General features: G+C 42.6%; 2 protein-coding genes across 2 annotated transcripts; one reads left to right on the forward strand and one right to left on the reverse strand.

The window, feature by feature from the left end:
* Positions 1-3407: 3407 nt before the first annotated feature.
* Positions 3408-6868, forward strand: LOC307239923 (tyrosinase-like; the record flags this gene model as incomplete). Its single annotated transcript, XM_080013500.1, has 5 exons — positions 3408-4232; positions 5015-5231; positions 5341-5488; positions 5602-5783; positions 6548-6868. The coding sequence occupies 5 exons, from the start codon at positions 3408-3410 to the stop codon at positions 6817-6819; spliced, it is 1644 nt and encodes a 547-aa protein (XP_079869626.1). The 3' UTR covers positions 6820-6868.
* Positions 6869-9655: 2787 nt separating this feature from the next.
* On the reverse strand, positions 9656-22798 carry chordc1b (cysteine and histidine-rich domain (CHORD) containing 1b; the record flags this gene model as incomplete). Its single annotated transcript, XM_080013501.1, has 11 exons — positions 9656-9847; positions 10015-10077; positions 10172-10291; positions 10407-10512; positions 11961-12031; positions 15099-15160; positions 18104-18204; positions 18625-18785; positions 19847-19903; positions 19994-20043; positions 22735-22798. 11 exons carry the CDS (start codon positions 22796-22798, stop codon positions 9656-9658), a joined length of 1047 nt encoding a protein of 348 aa, XP_079869627.1.
* Between the last annotated feature and the right edge of the window lie 2 nt (positions 22799-22800).

Here is a 22800-nt window from a genome sequence, read left to right on the forward strand (position 1 = left end):
CAATTTGGTGAAAAGGTTAATGCTGCTATGATAGAAAGGTGTCAGAACCCACAGTGCATCACAGCTTGCTGCGTATGGGGCTGTGTAGCTGCAGACCGGTCAGAGTGTCCATGTTGACCCCTGTCCACCACTGAAAGCTCCTACAATGGACACGTGAGTGTCAGAACTGGACCATGGAGCAGTGGAAGAAGGTGGCCTGGTCTGATCAATCACATTTTCCTCTACATCATGTGGATGGTCGGGCTTAGGGTCCGATCCCATGGAGCATCTGTGTGTTGGAACAACAATCCCGGCTCCACCGCGCAACTTCCAGGACTTAAAGGATCTGCTGCCAACGTCTTGGTGCCAGATACCACAGGACACCTTCAGAGGTCTTGTGGAGTCCATGCCTCCACGGGTCAGAGCTGTTTTGGCGGCACAAGGGGGAGCTACAAAATATTAGTGCTTATTAGTGATGCTTTTAATGTTGTGGCTGATCCGTGTGCTTCTAACGGTGAGTGTCTGAGATTTGGAGAAGAGTCTACAGCGCCCCCTGCTGGACAGTGGTGGAAAGACATATGTCTCCCAATCAAGAGTTCTACAAAATAAAAATAAAAAAGCACATTGGGTTTTATTGCAAATCATTTGAATCCTTTGCATTCAAGTTAGTTGGAGAGGGGGAGAAAAAAGATTGACTTTTTTAATTTCCATATTTTGTTCAAAAATATTTTTTGCTTTTTAAAGGAGAGAAAGACAAGAAATGCACAATGTGGAAGCTAGAGTCGTATTACTACTATTATGACTTATGCTTAGTGACCTGAATTTCTTCAGTCGGTCAATCTAAATACCCAAACAACAGAGGAAAAAAGAGAGGCCACAACTATAATAGTCCGGTTCAATTTCTGCCCAGACCGTCGAGAGCAAAAAGACAACTGCAAGGCTTCCGTTGTGAACAGGAACGCCACCAGCACAAGCGTCTGAAAGTCAGCTGATCACCAGTCAGCCCATCATTCTGTCTCACACACGAGGAGTCATCTGACGTGGAGAGAGGGATAAAGAAACTCTTCATATGAAGCAGGAGGTGGTCTCCCCATAGATGAATGATGCAGAGGAGAAACGCCCTTTGGTCCATCCTCTCCACGCGGGGGGCTCCTTTAACCCACCGTCCAGAGGGTTAGAGGAGAAAAAATTGGAATAAGAGCAGCAAACAAAAATAAATTAAGAATGAAAACCTGCATTTTTGCCATAAAACGTGAGATGTATAGAATTAGAGAGATCGTAGCAGAAAATAACTAAGTGACATCTACCCCAGAAATCCAAATGATCCACTGAAAAAACTGTCACTTTTCGACACGAAAAAAAGGGTTAAAGGGTAAAGCGTGAGGAAAATTGTATCTTCAGAAAATATTAATTATAGCTCTGTACAGTGGATATGTGCAAAAGTCGTTTTTCTCTGTTCGGTCTGAATGACAAACAGGCAGAAAAAAAAAAGAAAAAAAAAAAAAGCAGAAACAAGCATTTTTTTGCTTAAGGAAAAGCAGATAGGAAAAGGAAACAGCAAATGTAAAAAAAAGAAAATATGTTCTTACACATGGATATTGGACCGTTTGATAAGAAGGGCTCATTCCTCCTTCACAGCACGTTTAAAGCCAAGCAGTCGGCTTTGCTCAGCCGGGCCGCAATAACGGACTAATCCCTGATTCTAAAAACGGGCTTTTCTGTCAGGGGCCGAGGCACAGCTGAATTGTTATTATATTTCATATCAGGTCGGTTCGGTTGATATGGCAAAACTTCATTGACCAGAAAGGTAAACGCGGGTGTCAGTCTGCGGATGGAGGTTTTGAGGCCTCGCTGGAATCCCTCCAATAAAAATGACAGAGGCCGAGGAACAATGACGTTGCGTTCGCAACACTTTACAACGCAAGCATTCAGACACAAGGGCCCCTTCAGCCCGCGTTTGAGGCAGGAAAGGGTTAAAGGTCAACTCTGAACCCGTTAAATGATCCGGCGCATATTTCAAATGCCAGAATTCGACTTTGTTCATTTGCAACAAGAAAAAAAAACAAGACTTTAAACTCTATGTATAGCAGGTATGAGATACTGACTGAAGCGTGATTCACACCGAATCCCACAAATGAGAAAGAAAACCCCCCGAAGTCCATTCATTCAACTGTTCCTCAGTTGTTTTTGAAAATTGGAACTGGGCTTAAAACTAAGTACATGAGTCACGTATGTAAAATGATGACGTTACTGACGTTAACTTTGGATGTCACCATATTCACTATCAATAAATCTATTTTTCATAAGTGAATTGTGCATATATATATATATATATATATATATATATATATATATATATATATAAATATATATATTTATGTTTTGTTTGTTTTTTTCACGCACTTTGCAAACGCTATATGAAGCGAGTTTTAAACTGTAATCCACGGAAAGCGGCAAATGTCCGGCTGAGCAAACTACTCGCTGTTGTACTGGAATAAAAACAAAACCCCCCCCACTTCCCCTGACACTGATAATTTGCGACGCGAAACCCGGTGAATTTGGTGTGAAGCCGGGGTTAAGCTGGTTGACGCGATTCTGATAATCTACCCATTGATAACCCAGCTGGATAATTATTAGTGTTTTTTTACGCGGCCACGCTCATTTTCCACTCATTTGCGACGGCGCTGGGTTTGCTTTACGGCGGCAGGATAATGGGGTTTTTGTCGACAAAGGGAGAAATCATGATTTACACGCCTGGGATGTGCTCATCTGACTCGGACTAAGCTGACGGACGCGGGGAGAGGGCTGGACCACACGGCGCAGCCCGTTCAGCCGTGGAATGACTGAGCAGGCCTCCACCCCGAGCTCAGCTTAGATCCACTGTGATGTCAGAGCTGGAAACAGGCATTTTATTATATCCTCATTTCTTCGCCGCTTCGTTTGGGGACCCTTCAGGGCTCCTTCAAGAATTTCATTTTGCCGACACCATTAGCGATTGTGCAATAATGACTGTTTTGATCCTAGTTTCACTGTTGTGTCCCTTACTAAATGTGTAGTCGGGCATGACATTTTGGGCCTAAAAATAACAATAAAGATCTTCTGGGATTAGGCTAGTAGCACATTGAGGGTCCTCGATATGGGGAAAAAAATAAATAAAAAGGTTGAGAAGCGCTGGTCGAGCTGAATAAAGGAAACTAAAACACCCCTGAATGAAATGAGCTCTACCCTGGAGGGTGGGGAGGTGACCTGGCATGTGACTGGGGCAGAGAGGGGTGGGGGAAAAAACCTCAGGACCCGGTTTCTTAGAAAGAGACTGAGTAGCTCGGTAATAGGAGCAATTACATGGAGCTATAACATTCCTAGTCCGTCGTTTCTGATTTGAGCGCTGCACTTTTGTGTTTTTTGGGACTCTGCGTGGACGTGCAGCCATGCGGCCGCTGCTCTTCACGGCTCTCCTGGCGTCGTGTTTCGCGCCCTCTGCGCAGCAGTTCCCCCGGGCGTGCGCCACCCGAGAGGCGCTGCTCTCCAAGGAATGCTGCCCGCCGTGGGCCGGCGACGGCTCAGCCTGCGGGGCCAGCTCGGGACGGGGGTTCTGCCGGGACGTGGAGGTCACGGGTCAGCCCGACGGGCCGCAGTACCCCTTCTCTGGCCTGGACGACCGAGAGAAGTGGCCCCTGGTGTTTTACAACCGCACGTGTCAGTGCGCGGGGAACTTCATGGGTTTCAACTGCGCCGACTGCCAGTTTGGATACTTCGGGGTCAACTGCAACGAGAGGAGGGAATCCGTCAGAAAAAACATACTTCACATGTCCCGGGCAGAGAAACTGAGGTTCATCTCCTACCTGAACTTGGCCAAGACGACCAACAGCACGGACTATGTGGTGGCCACAGGCACGCGGCAGGAGATGGAGAATGGCTCCAGTCCCATGTTCGCGGACGTCTCGGTGTTCGACGTGTTCGTGTGGATGCACTACTACGTGTCGCGGAACGCGCTGCTGGGCGGCCCTGGCAGCGTGTGGACCGAGGTGGACTTCGCCCACTGGGCCCCGGCCTTCCTCCCGTGGCACCGCGTCTACCTGCTCCACTGGGAGCGCGAGATCCGGAAGCTGTCCGGAGACGCCAGCTTCTCCATCCCGTACTGGGACTGGAGGGACGCGCCCGGCTGTGACGTGTGCACGGACGAGCTGATGGGAGCCCGGAGCCCCGGGGACCCCAGCCTGCTCAGCCCGGGCTCTGTCTTTTCCTCCTGGAAGGTAAGAGGTTTTTTGGGTATTTTTTTTTAGGTTAAAGAGCCTTACTGAAATAGTAACCACCCGTATCCATTCAGCGGTGTGCACAGATGTACTCGGAACTTTGACTTATGCAAAAGTACAAATACCCTGACACAAAATAACTCCAGTAGAAGTGAAAGCACCACATTGGCATTTCCACTAAAGGAAGAGTTCATAAGTACTTTATATTAAAGGTACTTAAAGTACAGTAGAAGTACTACCATGATTTTTTTTTTGTTTTTTTTACGCAAGTAATACAACTGTTTTTTTTAGAAATGCATAGTATTATAATGCAGTAACAACAGAAAGTATATAGTAGCTTTGAAATAAAGGGGAGTGGTGGTGGTTGGTTACTTTCCACCACTGACTGAAATAGTAGATACTACTTTATATCTACTTTAGGGAATTTCAGTCTAAAGTCAAATAAAGCCTATGACTTGTAGAGCTTACTTTTAAATAGAAAAAAAAAGTTCTACATTTTATGTTATAGATTTGTTTCACATGGCTTGCTTTGTGAAAGCCATGTGAAAGAAACTTTTTAGAAATATAATGAAAATATTGTATGAAAATATTATATAAATATATACTAAATTATAGATGCATATAAAATATGAATAAATATACAAATATTTATTACATTATATAAATATAGTATACTGTATAATACATTATTATATAAATAATATTTAATTATATCATTAAATAATACAGGCATAGTATTACATTATATTTATCATTGTCCGTGTGTACCTGTCCACCTATAGATAATATGTTCCAGGCCGGGGGAGTACAATGAGAGAGGTATACTGTGTGATGCCGGGGAAGAAGGTCCGCTGCGGCGAAACCCTGGAAACCAGAACCGCAACCTCGTGGAGCGGTTGCCGACTTCGGCGGAGGTGGAGTTCACCCTCGGCCTTCCCGATTACGACACGGGAGCCATGGACCGCAGCGCCAACATGAGCTTCAGGAACACAGTGGAAGGTCACCTGGTCCGACGCTGCTCTAAGGATTTTTCTTTCCTTTCTCATACCCCCGAAAAAGTACCCCTTTCTCCATCCTGAAGAATGTGCCTGTACTCTCACGGTTGCAGGTTTTGGGGACCCTCGGACCGGCCTGGGAAACAGTCCTCGGATGTGTATGCACGCCGCTCTCCACGTCTTCATGAACGGAACGATGTCGTCCGTACAGGGCTCCGCCAACGACCCCATTTTCCTCCTCCACCACACTTTTGTGGACAGGTAGGAAGAGCGCCGTGGAGGAAAAAGGCACAACATCTTTTAAACATACACACAACCCCAACCACACTCGCTTGATGAAAACCCCGATCTTCTCCTTTGTCTCTCCATGGAAGTATCTATGAGCAGTGGCTCAGGAGGTACCGTCCATCGCCATCCCAGTACCCAGAATCAAACGCTCCCATCGGGCACAACAGCAACTACCACATGGTTCCCTTCCTGCCGCTCCACAGGAACAGGGAATTCTTCGTTTCCAGCAAGGACCTGGGATACGAATACTCCTACATGTTAGACGCCAGTGAGTTAATGTCCCGAAGCTCAGTGTTTGAGAAAGAATTAATGGATGCTTTTACTGGGGTTTCTTTTTCAAACGAGGCATTATTAAAACACTGGTTCCCATCATTTCTAACTGTTTGTAGCACAACCTCGTCAAACAGGGGATTCGTGCGATGAGCTCAAATCCCCCCATCGGATAGAGCCAGACAGGTGGATGCAGGTAGGACAGGAGGCACTGGCTGATTGAAGGCTGATAAGGGCGTGGAAGCATGTGGCGCCGTCAAGTTGTCTGACAGAACTAGCTCTGCAAGCCACACATCATAGCGTCTATGAATGTATGTTTCGAAAAACATCTAGTATCACATACTAAATTTGCAAGTACATCCATGGTGTAAGGCTGGCCACAGCGAGTTTTTAGTAGGAAGCACTTCAACTTACTGTTTTTAGTCTCACATTAGCCCTCATATAGCCCAAAGGCTGGATTGTGGAAGTACAAAAGAGTCAAACACTGAAAGACCACATTCTTTTCGGTATATCATACAAAAACCGTCTAGATTATATTGTGAACTTGTCGTTTTTTGGAAAAGGAGATTTAATTAATGCACAATGAGAAACTGCAGCAGAACGTTACGCTTCTCAATAATAGAATGTTAAGTGAGGTGGCGCTTTAAACAGTTATAAATGAGGGGAACATTTTAATAAGGCCTGGGTTGAAAAAAAGGGTGAAAAATCTCAACCCTAACCTTAATTCGGTAACTCCTAAAACATCCCATTTTTTATTTCCAGACCAGAGGTTGGCAGAGAGCATGGGCCCCGTCCTGGAGCAGCTGCGGGAGGTGTGGCCCTGGCTGCTGCTGGCGGGGCTGGCGGGGGCCATTGTGTCTGTGCTGGTGGCCGCCGCCCTCCTGGTCTCGCGGAGACGGTACTCGGGGCGGTCCTGGTTCCATGGGAGGAGTTGGAAAAACTTGTTTACTCTCCCGGAGAGAGAGCCCCTCATCTCGGGCAGCGACACACAAGAAGCCCACCACAGGAGTTACCAAACAACTATGCGACTGTGAGCGCAATGACAAACAGAATGTACAGTAAACTAAAAAAAAAATAATAATAATAATCATCAAATCAACATCCATGTTATGCTAGAGGTATATTGAACATAATTGCACATATGAAGTTTTGTAAGCACATGGATTTGGAAGCAAAACATCAGCACTGTGAATGTAATTTACAAATAAAGCATTACCTTGTTTCTGCCTTTGATATAAGTTTGCATGAACCAGTAAAAACACCTTTTGTTATTTAATTTTACACTCAACTGTAGTGAAAACACATTTCACATATTTAACGCGAAATCAGCATGAAATAGAGGGACGAGAGCATGCACAATCAGGGAATCTTATTATCAGTTGAAAGGACTATTTTACTAATTTCACATGATGGGTGTGTGGAAACTCGTTTATGACCAAGTCAAGCACCAGCCCCTGAAAGGCATTTCAGCAGTTTTACACACATCACTAAAAGCAGTAAAATCTGGATTGGCATTCTGATGTAAAACTGCACAAAACATAGGATTCTAGAATGGGTGAATGTGCTGGATAAAGGAGATGGTGACGACGAGGGTGTCATTAGAACATGTTCAAATGAGTGTTTCTCCGGACAAAAATGCACCGCACTTTGTAGTCTGGTCAAAAACGGTGCACACCCTGACAAGGGGCCAGTCAGCCTGACGGTGGTGCTGTAACATCAGTCAAATGGTTGTCAATATCTGTAAAACAGAGCCACATTTGGTCCAAGTCTCAAGCGAGTCCCAAGTCATTTTTGTATGACAATGAATTGCATTTGTATTATAACTATTGGTATTCACAGAGATAAATGTTATCAAACGCAAACAATTAACTTTATAAAAGCATTTTTTTCCCCCCTTAATTTATGTTTAATCAAAAAGATATTCCCTCCCCACTACTTTTAAACAGTGAAAACTTTGTTATGTTCCGCCCCTGTCTGTTTGCAGAATATCACAAATTGATTTGATTGAATGACGTTTTTTAATCCGAAAGTGACGACTTTTGGTCCAGTCATCCAATCAAGACGATGTACCAGCGCGGGGTAAAATAGACATCAACATCAAAGTCATCATTTTGATTGCAAAAAGTTTATTTTCATAAGATAAATTGCTTCCTGAATATTTGTTGCCCATTTAAAAAGGTCTCACTCAGCAGGTTTTTACCCATAGCTGAGATTCTGAGCCACAACATGAAAAGAAACGCAGCTCACAATTAAGCCATGCGAGCCCGCAGCCAATCTCAGCAATTATGTCGACATTTACAACTTAATACGTGGAATCATGTCAAGGCAGCGAGAAATGTGTGAATTGTCATAAAAACTGAAGGGATTTCACCGCAGTGGCCAGACAGTTGCGATTGGGCTCTACAGAGTTCCAGATCTATGTATTACAGTACTTAACAGGACTCTGTAGAGCAGCTTCAAATGACAGCACAAGGCCTGGATACTTCTGGACACAAACTGGACTATAAAGACATTTCAAAATGAAAAGAAAGGTTGGAATGAGGAAAAAAATTAAAATAATCAAAACATCAACCGCAAAAGTGCTTAATAGGAAATACTCAGTGTTTTACATGTTTACGGCGTATTTGCAAAATGTAGATGAGGAAATAAATATTCTACATCTGTGGTCCATTATAGGTCGAAGTAAGTCACCCACAAAATGCAAAGGCAGAAGTAAAAATGAGCCTGACGACAGTTATAGTAATTTCAGTACAATATTTTCTTTGGGGCGGGGTACCGCTAGTATTTCGCTGATGCAGTTTCAATTTCTTGTCTTTTTTTTTTATAGCAATTGCTATTGTCAGTACTAATAAGACCACTTAGAATGTCCAGAGCTGTGACACTTTTGGGTAAACCAGTAGTTTTGGCAAGAGTTACATGTTGTCCAACTGTTCCTGGTTATTCTAAAGCAGTGGTATTCATAAAATATGTTTAAAGTTTTTGAATCTACTAGGATAAGTTTATTCATTTCTTAGGTAGATTTTTCATTAATGTTAATTTTTTAGCCTCCGTTATCCTGTGTTAATAGGCAATAAAAAGCCACAAAATGTGTCTGCGCGACCTGGTTCACCATGAACTATATTAGTTTGCATATGACGATGATGATCCTACACGAGTCCTTGAAATCCTAGGCAAGGGGGGCTCAGTAAAAAAAAGTTTTAATCCCATAGTCCTATAGCTGAAGGGTCATTGTTTCTTGGAGATGCTACCAGCGGGCCAACATTAGTGAGAGGAATACTTATTGTGGTGTCATTTCCATTAAACTGTGAACTGGTTCAAATGAATACCAAGTTATTACCAAGCCCCGATCAGTCAGTCTTCATCCTTAATTAAATGTCGTCATTGGAGTATTAACTCCAGATCCATTCACGCCGCTGTGTCTAAATATTTAAATGTTTACCCATTAAATATTTCCCTCTTGTGGATAATCCGACGAACAATGACATACCTAATTAAAAATTATTTCAGTACTACATTTCACAAGGAGTGCAACTGTGAAAGACTGAAAGAATGGGTCGCAGCACAAAAATAAACCAAGAAGAAAAAACAAAACAACAAAAAAAACAAACTAGGATAGACTCAAGAACAAAAACACATCCGCCCCAAAAGCACTTTGGCTGCAAGTATTGTTTCAGTGGAATTCAAGCTTCAAACCGTGGTCTGACTGAGATGGTGTGGTGTGGTGTGGTGTGGTGTGGTGTGGTGTGGTGTGGTGTGGTGTGGTGTGGTGTGGCCCTTCCAGGGACGTAAAGGGAGAAAAACTAGTGATCTTTATTTTAGCTACCTCAATAAAATAGATTGGTGTTTTTTTGTTTTTTTCCCCCCGTCACATCATTCATCCTCATCCTCCCTTTCAGCCACCTCGTCCTCCTCCTCCTCCTCCTCCTCCTCCTCGCTTTCCTTGGGGGGTGCCACGGGGGGCGGCAAGTCCAGGCGAGCCCAGGACATGGCCTCAGACTTCTTCATTGCGACTTCGATCTTGGCGGCCATCATGTTCACGACGCTCTTGCTGACGTCGATCACCTGCGCAGGGAAAACAGGAGCGCGATGAGAAAAAGCCTCAGCGGTGGAAAAGAGAAAAGAGTAATTTGTCGTATACATATAAAGTTTGTAAACACCTGATGTATTACATTGTGGATAAATTATATTTAAAATACACCATCCATGCTGTTGAATTATACAGTACTTACTCCCCACAAGGTGATTTGCTGCTCAAATTTCTTTTCCCCCTCAAATATGATGTGGATCTTCAGCTGTGTTAAAGAAGCAAATTAACAATATTAGAAAGAGTAAATAGCAGATAGTACAGACAAACACATGTGTGAAACTGAGCCCAGTGCCCCTCACCGAGGTGCTGTTTGCCTCAACGAAGCTCAGCTCCGGGATGGAGTTCTTTGCGTAGATGGAGATGATGACCTGTCCTCCGGTTTGGTGCCAGTCGAACCGACATGGAACAACTTTGCCGCCCTGTCAAATCAAGGAAGAAATAAATAATAGAAAAATAACATTCGAGATCTGTGATGGAACGGGGTGAAAGGCGAGCCGCCGGGTGGTTTTGGCCCGGCGTCAGAGCGACACGCACCCCGTCTCGTTTCCTCCACAGATGCGTTCCCTTGGTGCAGCCCTCCTGAGACAGGAAGGTGTTAAAATCAGATGTTTTCCTTTTGCAGCAGCTCCAGTATTTCATCCTGTGGATGTCAGGAAGTAGAGAACTAGTGAGGTTTAAAGTAGTCAATATTCCATCAGCCACGTAAAAAACAACAACAACAAAACAAACGTCTGACTTTGTGAGGGAAGAAAATAAATAAAAAAATAAAATAAAGTAGGCTTGCTTGCTGGCTTGTGGTTGCAGATCTTATTTACCCTTATATTACCCCTGATGATATCTCCAATAGGGATGCAATAGAACAGTGACCCCACGGTTTGGTATGTATCACAGTTTTTGGGCCACGGTAACCATATGGTTTTGGAATAGCTTTATATTTAAGAAATTAAAATATAAAAAGTAAAAAAGTTGAAATGTGTAAAAAATGTTTTTATAGTAGGCTGCCACAAATAATGAGTGTAACGCTCTGTGTGTCTGACTGTGGGCAGAGAGTAGACGGGGGTTAAAGTTCATTGGTGTGTTATCATTTGCATAAGTTCATCTGATGGGAGGGGGGCTGTCCAGGATATTAATAATGATAATTCAAATGTTAATTTCCGTTAATATTTATTTATTTATATTTAAAAAACGTTTCACAATAAAAAAAAAAATAAAACCAGTACTAAAGTTAAGTTATTTTTGGGTAGAACATGTTTTAACAGTTTTCTTCACACATTAACAATAATAGTAGTAAAATAACTTATTGAAAATACAACCTCTCAGTCACTGTCAGCCTGAGGTGACAGTGGGTGCTCAGCCAGGGAGGAACAAGCCTATCTCTTACATAGAGAGGGAAACATTTTTTTCCGGCGGCAGGAGACGACAACTTAAACAAACACCACCACATAAAACTGTAAAACTTAACACAAAAAAAGAAGGGCTCATCACCCAGCGACTCGGGTCCCTTCGTTCCTACAAAAGAGCCGTTCAAAAGAACCGGATCGCTCGTGAACGATGTGGTGCAATTGGAAAAGAATGTCTGAAGAGAAGTTTGTCATAAAGTGGGACACTGCCATCCCAGGGGGGAATTAAACCACTGGACACCTTGATTGATTGCACTCTTTACGAACCCATTTCTATGTAGTTTTATCTCGTGTTTAAATTGAAAAGGCTGCGGAGCCGCAAGCAGTTAAAAATAAAAATAGACCTCTTGCGTTAAAACATGAGAAATGCTGCATGGCTCCAAGCAGCTGACGTGGCCAGTGGAGCTGCAACAGTGGATTCAATAGGAAGCAGCACTTACGCTGCGCCGCGCCCGTACGCTGCGCCAACGCTTTCAGTGGACAGTTAAGCCCGTGGTTCATGTGTGCGTACTGTACTGGAGGGGGCGTACCGAACGGTTCAATGACACACTGTGTACCATTGCATCCCTGATCTCCAATGACTTCACCTTACACGTGAGACCTAAGCAGGCGAGTACATTTAGGGAGTGGACTAGTTAAAAATGTACGTTTCTTCGACCGTTACAGGAATAATCCAACCGGTACTGACCCTTCATGGAAGATCGGAAATCCGGAGTGGTACGAGCACACTTCTTCGTTCATGTCTGGCCCAGAGAAGCTCTGGGGGAAGAGAATGTCGGGAGTGCGGCTTGAGACACAGCAACATTTGTTTGTGATGAAAATACAAAAAAGGGAATTATGAATTTTGCATCAGCTATTTACACCGTAGTCTCCTCGTATCACATCGGCTCATCACATCGAATGCAAGCTACTAAGACTAACTCTATACAGTATACAAATTCATATTGTGAGGGAAAAATGATTACGATCAACTATTTTGAATGAGGACAAAGGCCTCTACCTCCAAAAGGGGGTTTGAAAACATTTGTCTGTCTTCCCAGGAACACCCCAGAGTTCATGTAAAGAGAAATGTCTTGCTCCTACAATGTCAATTCTAATATGAAAGAATCAGATCACACGTGGCCTGTTTACCTTCTATAGAGATGGGGGACACCTGGAAGTGCATTGTCATGCAACCCCCATTCAGCCTGGTCAAGGTTGCAAGTACCCGTTATTTACATTCTAGGAAGCCAGGAAGCCAGGAAGACAGTTAGGGGGAAGGCAGACTCGTCTGAGACCTCTGACCCAAACCACACCTTGTTTCTACTGTATAAAGCCTCCTGTCTTTCTATGTGATATCAGATTGATCCGAGCGCTGCTTTGGAGCAGTACTGAATCTTTCTCTTTATTCTGCAGAATAAATAATCTTGGATATTCTCAGTTTTGTCTTCTTGTAGCGGGCAGATTAACCTCACCGATCATTGCGGAAGAATTTCCTTAACAATATCATTAGAATATACCCCTTGAAATGCATCATCTTGGAAAGTTACCAAACATGTTTATTAACTACAGATGCACCGATTGCAATTTCTTGGCCGATTCCTATTTCTGTTTTGTTTTTTTTAAGTCTGACCTGCAGATTCCAATTTCTGATCTGCTGTACGTCGATGACAAATACATCCTGTGATCTGATCACACTCACATGATAGGGCAGCTGCACATACGGACTAAACTGCAATTTTCATTCACCACAATATTGAGATTGCCGACGTTGACACTGTTTATTATTGTTCGTTATTCACTATGGAACAATGAGTTCCAATTAAATAAATACAACAGGGAACGGAATTTTTAAATGTCTATTTCCAACCATTCTGGATTAAATGTACATTTCCCCGCCATCATCCATGTCCTGGAAAATTTTAGGATTTTAATAATAAAACCAGGGGGAATATCACAGGTTTTCAATGAATGCGTTTACTTCAAGGACTTTTCAAGCACCTCAGCAAAAAAGGCAATTTTAAAGGGCCAGTGTGTAAAATTTAGTGGCATATATAATATTCATAAGTATTATAATATTCATAAGTATGTTTTAACGTGTGTATTCTATGAAAATAAGAAAATTGCTGCGGTTTGTTACCTCAGAATGAGTCCTTTTATCTACATAGGGAGCAGAGTCCGCTTCGATGGAGGCCTCCAGGTTGCACCGCCATGTTTTTACAGTAGCGCAGAACAGATAACCCAAACACTGGCACTTCTCCCTCTACCCTACATAACGTTACCGGGTGGTCTACCTGGTCTTTGACTCTGCAAACAGATAATAAAATATGTAACCTGCTAACGCTACTTCGCTCAGACTAAACGCCTGGAATAAAATAGCTTTCAGAGTTCCAGACCAAACATTAAGTTGCATTTTGCGACCAGTTTTGGAGACAGCGCTACAAAATTGTATAATTAGGAGCACTAACGCGACTTGCAATTATGCCAAACCGTTTTTTATTTAACTTTTAATCATCATCGTATATCATGTTAAACACTAGGAGGGAGCGAGAATTGGTGTGTGTGTGTGTGTGTGTGTGTGAGTGTGTGTGTGAGTGTGTTCGGCTTGGGCGATTGTGCAAAATTTTAATTGTCCCACAGCCTCCTCCTCCTCCAGGGAGAAGCTCCTTTTTCCCGGATAAATACACGATGGTCATTTTATTTTGCTCCTTCGCTCTTTATCCTTTGTTGTGAGATTTCAGAAAGTGGCCTCTAAAAAAAAAAAAAAAAATTGTAAAAAAAAAAAACAAAAACAAACAAACCCCTAATTAAGAGATTGTTTTAACCGAATCTCCACGCTACCCCCCGGTGAGACCCGATGCTCCGTCCCGGGCTGTGGTGCACTGTGCGGGGTGTGTGCTGCCGGCAGAGCCCGGAACATCTGTAGAGTCCGGACGGAGCCTCTTCCAGAACACTGTGTCTGTTTGGTTCTTTTTTAACCTTTTTTTTATTTTTTTAATTTAATGAGCATAAAGCTGGTCCTGCACATGCTCAGCTGGCGGAAAAAAAAAAAAGAATAAAAATAGAGTGCACGGAGTGGCGCACAGACACTTGCGTGCACAAAGAGGATGTATGTGGACATATGCACGCAACATTTATATAAAAAATATATTTCTGCTGAAACACTGCATTTTTTTTTTAATGTTAATTTTCAGATTTAAACGTCATTTGTCAATTTGAATAGCATTCAAGTATCGAACCACCATTTGGCATCCCAAGTGTGTGTGTGAGTGAGATAGAGAGCTGAGGTTCTCGTCATGGTTGTTAATGACAGTAATGTACTGACTACATAGCTTATGTTTACATTTCTTAATTTATTATTTGGTGTCTACTTAAAAAATAACCATTATTTATAAAAATGTTTTTTTTTCTGGCAAAGCATTACTTCACTTTGTGACTTTTCCTTTCAAATAAAACAGTACAATGTTATTTCTGTAAATTGTCGGTTTATTACCAAAGCATTAATTAGTAAAACAGTCTATGCATGTCGATTTTAGTGGCGCTCCGAAAACTTCAGCAGGGAGCAACAGCGCTACTACTGGAAAATGTAAGTCTGAAGTCCTGGCTTTTTAGCATCCCTTCGCTAATGTTAGCTTGTAGCCACCATAGCTTCTCCTACATCATTGGAACCTGCAAACTCTTAGCTAAATGCCACTTAATTCTACACACCCTAACCCTTTAAGCTATTCCAGTGCTTACATTTCTGAGGTCGAAATTTGAGCACTTCAAGGAATGGTCAAGTAGCTTGTGTAACAGCTTTGGGGGAAAAAAAAAAGTATAGAAACTCAGATGAGTGGAGGTGACTTACTTTCAAGCATCCTCCATTTTTACACGATGTGCCGATCTTGATTTCATCCCCCTCCTCCTCCTCTGGGAGAAAACAAAAAGAACAAAGAAAACATAGATATTGTGTTAAACATATGTGTTTTTTTTTTCAGATTTTACCTCTTCATGAGAGAAAATGAATGGAGGACTTTCAGTGCTCGACATTAATGCTTGCCCAGGGCAAGTCAACTCTGTATTTGGGCAAGTGAAATGCCTCATGCAGTTGTCTGATCGGGCAAGTGCAAATAAATTTGATTAGATCCACTGTTATCTGAAAATAAACTGTGTATTGCATCGCTTAAGTGCAGCTTTTCCAGCTGAGCGGCGTGCAGGAGTTGAGGGGAGGGCCTTGCAGCTTGTACATTCTAATAATTTAAAGGAAAAGTGAGCTTGATTCAATAAAATATGATGTTTTACAATATGTCCAATTGATTTGTCCACTTGAGAGGGCAGAACAGAGACCGGCAGCTTGTGAGAAGTACTGGTATTTGCTTCATAAGAGTAGTTAACATTATGGATATGATTTGGATTGTGATATCGCAGATAAGGTGTGATAATGTTAAATTGAACATGACGCTGTGATATGATGAGTAGAATTTGGTAAAACGTCAGATTAGAAAATAACCTACAGAGCGGACATAGACGCAGTGGGCTGAGGAGACGCACTTCGAAAGGTTTGCCTCTTTTCAGTGAGGCGGATGATCCGGCGATCTGCCCAACCCGTATATACACTCAGCCACTTGACATTCGGACAAGAGGCTTAAAATGCTTAATGTCAAGCCCTGACCGCCTCACGTATGTCCCAAACAAGAATTTGATATGCGGACTTTCTCGCACTTCTAAATAACAAGTTGGAAAATTAGAATTGTATCGGCAGTGTGGTGTGGGGATGATGTGGATTAAGCAGCCACACATGTCCTGGAACTAGGTAATTGGGGATCCAGAATCAGAGTGGCTGCATTCCTGTTTCTCTTTGGTTGGTCTAACCAGCAACAGGTAAAACCCCCATCCCCACACCCACTCAAGAGAGAGGAGCCCTTGTCACGACATGTCTATCTGCTCCTGGGCTAATTACAACTAACTATTATCTATGGTATCTGGCACCAAGATGTTTGCAGCAGATCCATTAAATCCTGTAAGTTGAGAGGTGGGGGCCCCATGGATCCAGCACATCCCACAGATGCTTGACTGGATTGAGATCGGGAGAATTTGGAGACCAAGTCAACACCTTGAACTCTTTGTCAGATTCCTCATACCTTTCCTGAACAATTCTTGAAGTGTTGCAGGGCGCATTATCCTGCTGAAAAGGCCAGCGCCATCAGGGAATACCGTTGCCATGAAGGGGTGAACTTGGTCTGCAACATTGTCGAGGTAGGTGCTACGTGTCAAAGTAAAATCCCCATGAATGCCAGGACCCAAGGTTTCCCAGTAGAACATTGTCCAGAGCATCACACTGCCTCCACAGGCTTGTTTTCTTCCCATAGTGCATCCTGGTGCCATCTCTTCCCCAGGTAAACGACGCACACGCACTTGACCATCTACATGATGTAGAAGAAAACGTGATTCATCAGACCGGGCCACCTTCCTCCATTGCTCCATGGTCCAGTTCTGACGCTCACGTGCCCACTGTAGGTGCTTTCTGCGGTGAACAGCTGCGATGCACTGTGTGTTCTGACACCTTTCTATCATAGCAGCTTTAACTTTTTCAGCAATTTGTGCTACAGTAGCTCTTCTGAGGGATCGGACCAGACGGGCTAGACCTCCCTTCCCACGTACATCATTGAGCCTTGAGTACCCATGACACTGCTGCTGGTTCACTGGTTGTCCTTCCTTGGACCACTTTTGGTAGGTACTAACCACTGCATCCGGGAACACCCCACAAGACCTGCTGTTTTTGAGATGCTCTGACCCAGTCGTCTAGCCATCACTATTTGGCCCTTGTCAAAGTCCCTTAGATCCTTACACTTGTCCATTTTTCCTGCTTCCAACACGTTCACTTGCTGCCTAACATATCCCACCCCTTGACAGGTGTCACTGGAACAAGAGGAGAAATGTAATTCACATCACCTGTCAGTGGTTTTAATGCAACAGTACAGTGGGCTGACGGTTCAGTATGCATGTATGACTGTCGGGGGAGAGGGGTTAAAGTTCATTGGCAGGTTGTTATAATTTATAAGTTCATCTGATTGGAGGGGAGGTGTCTAGGATATTGAATAATTCAAATATAAATTTCCGTTGGTGGGGTCCAAAGGCGTGCAGTGTTGAATTTGGTGCAATTTTGGGCACGCAACAAATGTAAAATTAATAAACTGCAGCGAACAGTGAACCAGTGGGGGGCGGGCTTCCCGTGAAAGCAATCGGCCCATTCCCAACAGGCATGTCTGGTGTGGACACGTGACAAGTGTAATATTAATAAACTTTGAATAAAAAAAGGGTGATTTAGATATGTTTGTTCCCGCCATGAGAAAGCCAGGTATTTATCACCGCAAGTCACCACGACTTTCAACAACAGGCGTGTATTGAACAGGCATTGCACTAGTAATCATAATCCAAGTGATTTCTGTTTTTTCGGAAGCCTGCACGTTGCTATGGATGCCGTTTCAGCATAACAAGGCCTGTCTGTTAGATAACGAAAAGTGCTTTTTCCGTCCGCTTGTACTTGTGTAATTGAATTAAACTAAACGGCATGAATCAAAAGCAAGATCAATTTAATTCATGCAATGGCACAAAAGACATGAAAACATATGAGCATGCATTATTTGAATTTTTGGCCCTGCGTTTCATGAAATTTGAGAGGGGAGAAGGATTTTTTATTGCATTATTATGGTTGTTATTATTATTATTTTTTAAACCACTGGCTTGGTTTGATTTCCCCTTGATCTGGTAACTGTGGATTCCCCCGCATCACCAGGCACTCTGGAAATGCTGAAGGTGTGATAAAAATGCAAGAAGATTGAGACACGACCTCGGGAGAGGAAGGGTCCTCACCTTGCATCTCTGGCGTACTGTTGGAGAGCTTCAGCTTCTCAAGCGCCTGCTTCAGCGAGGCAGAAACCTTGTGTGGCATCCTAGCAATTGGCTCGTCAGCACTGCGGGAGCAAGACACCAGACATGAGTGAGGATCACATATGCCTCTGTTGCGAGAGATTGCTTACATGCATTATAATACATTATTGGAAAAATTGCTTAAAAAAAAATTTGGAGGCCAAATTTTCTGTGTTATCTTGCTATTGGAATGCACACCGAGTGACAAAAAAACAACAAAAAAACAAAAAAAACCAAAAACAAACAACTGCTCGACTTGAAGAATCTCAGTCGGCTGATGGGTTTACGACTAATGATGCGACTCTTCAACTTTGTTCAGGCGACAGCCCTAGTTTCATAGTCATATTCAGTGTAACAAGGATATTTTTATCTGCTGAACTGAATAAAGCACAGAATTGGCTACACACAACTACAAATACCTCCTAAACAATGATAAATAAAATGATATATTGATTTCCATGTACCTTGGTCTGCAAATGGCCTCTAAAGGCTTTGGCGCAGAGATAATGTACTGGTTTAACTTTGTTCTGTGTTCGTCCGCATCCTTCGTTTCTCCAGAGGACGTCACAATCGGCTTCACTGGCTCCGGAGGCTTCTCTTTATTGTGGGGACCCTTTGTGCAGCCCTGAGAAAGAAAAGAAGAAAAATCATGTGAAATGACAGCACAGCAATAGAGAGCAGAGAGTCCAGCGTCGATATAGTCACTTAAGCAGCAGTCAGTGTCTATGACAATAATGACCCAGGATTAGGTCATTTTGGCATTTTGGCATTTTGGTCTGTATATGGTTTCAGCCGACGAGTCGTTTTTGGCACCTTCATTGGCATTTTGCAGTAGTTGTAGATTTTGAGATTCGATTTTTCTAGGAGCTTGCCAACACAGACACCATGGTCAGGCCATGATGGCAAAAACACGCCAGTTTATTGGAGAGTGGCAGGATGTAACAAGCCAGGAGCAGATTGAACGTTGTCATGAGAAAGGCTCCCCTTTGTGTGTGTGGGGATGGGTGATTTTAAACTGTGTTCATCGGTTGCTCTGATGAACACCAGGTGCACAGCCACCCCTGCTCCTGGGCCCAATAAGCTAGACCCAAGGCAAGTGTGGCTGCTTAAATCACCCTCACCCCCACAACAGTTGTCAAAATAGATTCCTTTTGGTTCATATTATTTATGTTGAAAGTGAATAGGAGTGAGTTATGCAAAAATTCAATTACTTTCAAGTAACTTTTTTTAAGCACTACTTGTTCATGCTCAAGGACTTCACGCAAAACAAATATACATTTCCAATATTACATTTATTAATAAAAATATAATATAATCTTAGTCTCATTGTTAAGTATGTATATTAGTATATGTATCTATATATCTATTATTCATCTCATTGTCTTTGTCTCATTGTCTATTATAAGAGTCTATTTCCAACCATGCTGGATTAAATTTATTTCCCTGGGGTAATCTATGTCATATAGGCCATTCTGGAACATTTTTATTACCTTAGGATTTGAATAACACACCCAGGGGAATATCACACGTTTTACATTATCACATTTTTCCCCCCAAGGACTTTTCAAGTAAAATTTCGGAAGAATAAATTCAAGCACTTCAAAGACCCGGTAAGAACCCTGAAAAATGTACATTCGCATTGCCCAAGAAAATGTTTTTGCCGTTTCTGCTGCGCACAGAACTTACGACGATGCTGAGGAAGTCGGAAAAGTCTGTGGTTCTCCTCTTGCAGCAGGACCATCCCTGGAGACAATTAAAGCAACGTTACGTAAGCGACCCACAGGAAAAACTATCGCCACCGCTCCAAAAACAAGTGTACGGGTGGCATTTTACCTTCAGAGCATCGTGGAACACGGGAACCCCCGGGTGATAGGTGCACGCATCTGCAACAAACCACGACAACATACGTTGTAATTAGCCACTCTACTTCCCCTGCCTGGGGAGTTACAATATCCAAAACACCACACTCAATCAAGTGACCTTGATTTTTTGTAATATTCGACGCCTTTTCCGTGCCTGGAAAACAACATTTCAAAAATACAGGGTTTTCCAGGATGCTTGGGAACCCTGACGAAATTGTTCACAGACTTGTCACTGCGTCACTAAAAAGAACTCATCACAAACTGCGTCGCTTGTGAAGAGCAAGGGTCCTGGTTATGCACGGTGCTGCTCTTTTGTTTCAGGGGTATGAAAAAAAAGCAATATAAATAAAATACGCCTAAATAAAAAACACAATATTCTCAATGTGTTATCTGAGAGGAATGGGAAAAGGCAGCGGACAAAGATTGCGGCTACAAATTACACATGGACAAGGAAACAGGTGGCGATCTAGACATTTATTTTTAATTTGATGAACTTGGGCACTGATACGCAAAATTAACTTATCACGGCAACCCTAGCCCATACGGATTCCAATACAGAGCTCTTTTTTCTTCATCTTATTGTTCAGATATTATATTCCTCTATAAACCCATTCAAATTTGTATGCTTTATTATATATATATATATATATATATATATATATATATATATATATATATATATAAACACACACACACATATACACACACACACACACACACACACACACACACACACATCTATCTATATCCACACACACACACACACACACACACACACACACACACACACACACACACACACACACACACACACACACACACACACACACACACACACACACACACACACACACACACACACAAATCTATCTATATCCACACACACACACACACACACACACACACACACACACACACACACACACACACACACACACACACACACACACACACTTTTCCCCCCAAAACTTAGTATGGGGGGTGGGGGTTTACGCACGGTTCCACAGCTCCGATCAGAGGGATCATTTCTCCAAACAAAGCAAATAAAGACTCTAGATGTATTCATTTTACTCCGTTTCCTGCTGCTGTGGAGCAGATAGCTCCTGAAAAAATTTCATCACACGCGTGGTCAAATGCCCCATGGTCAAATGGGGTTGGACGGCTTGCCGCCCAACCAGCGGCAAGCCGTTGGTTGGGAAACTCTGCACTAGAGGACATTCTGTGGCTGATGCTCAGGTTTGTAGCTGATGCTCAGGTTTATTTCCCACTTTCATCAACACATCTATGAAATGACTGGACATTCTGGTTAAAGGCGCACTCTCCCTTGTACAAACAGTACAATACCAGAGGAGAGGGAAACGAACCGGCACGGTTGTGCGTCTCCGCCGAATTCGCACTGTTAATTGGTAATATTTCTCTCTAATTTGCATTCACTATGCAACAAACTGGATGAACTTATATTGAACATTATCGCTCATCATATGTGAATTGATTCGCTAACGTTGGGCCAAACATTTATAATAAATTATTTATTATTTAAAAAAAAAGTCCTGCAGCTCTACAACACAGTTGAATAGCTGCTGTGCAGTGACGGTTTGCCCAATTCCAACTGCCAGTTCCTATTCGCACATTGGGCTTGACAGGTGAATTATTTGCCAAATTTAATTCTATTAAATTAGCAAAATAAAACGTGGGGGGGGGGGGGGTTCATCGTCCAGTGCATGCTATGGAATGGAATTTGGATCAGCGACTTCAATCCAACATCAGGTGAGTGAATGACATCAGTATCTGCGCCCGATACCGATATTTGATTGGACCCATTTCGATTTTAAATGTGGTTTTGACTTTTGAGAAAACTTCCTCCTGTACAGCTTCCGTCCAGAGTAAGTAAGAACAGATGTTTTACTATTATTAGAAAAACACTCACATGACTGCAATTATTCAAGTGGTATATATCAATCCATACTCTTGTTTTGAAAACAAGAAGTGTATGGAAGGAAATATACGCAAATTCACAATTCACAAATCTATATAATGAAATGAATACGAAATTAAAACAGATCGAAAAATAGTACAATTCACAATCTATGTTAAGATTTTTAAATGCAAAAAACCAAACTATTTATACATATTTCCCCGACCACAAGTAAAAAATGTATTGCTTGTTTTGTGTAAAGTAAACGACTTCACAAATACATTTAGAATATTTACTAGGTGATTGAATACAGTTTATTGTTTTTCTAATCACTACATTGAACCGCCTAACGCTCATTTATTGGGTTTTGTGACACATATCACGTCAGAAGTGACATGTGTGATATGGATATAGACACCATTTGCGTTTCGGTTTTCTTGCATTTCCAAAATACGAATACAGATTCGGCGATCGTGGTATTCACTCAGCATGTTCCATTTCTTCATTTTTATGTGTTTTTTTTTCTAGATGCGTGTTTGTGAGTCCTTTCCGTGGAATTGGTCTAAACGCGTCGAAGCAGTGAGGAAACTTCGAGAACGGCCGCAGATGAGACGAACGGTCCGGTCGCAACACCACCGAGGGGAATGATAAAAAAAAAAAAACACGAAACAAAAAAATACGAAAAAACAACACACAAACAAACGTGGCCATAAATGAATTTCTCTGCAGTTAATTCAAACCATGTGTCTGGTTCCGACACGACAGAACATTCCAGATGACACGGAAACGCCACTCACCGCCAGGATTCTTCTCTGGGTCGAAACGCTGCCCGCAGCCTTTGTTGTAACACAAAACGGACATGG

Source organism: Zeus faber, assembly GCF_960531495.2.
Source record: "Zeus faber genome assembly, chromosome: 14".
NCBI classification, from domain to species: Eukaryota; Metazoa; Chordata; class Actinopteri; order Zeiformes; family Zeidae; genus Zeus; species Zeus faber.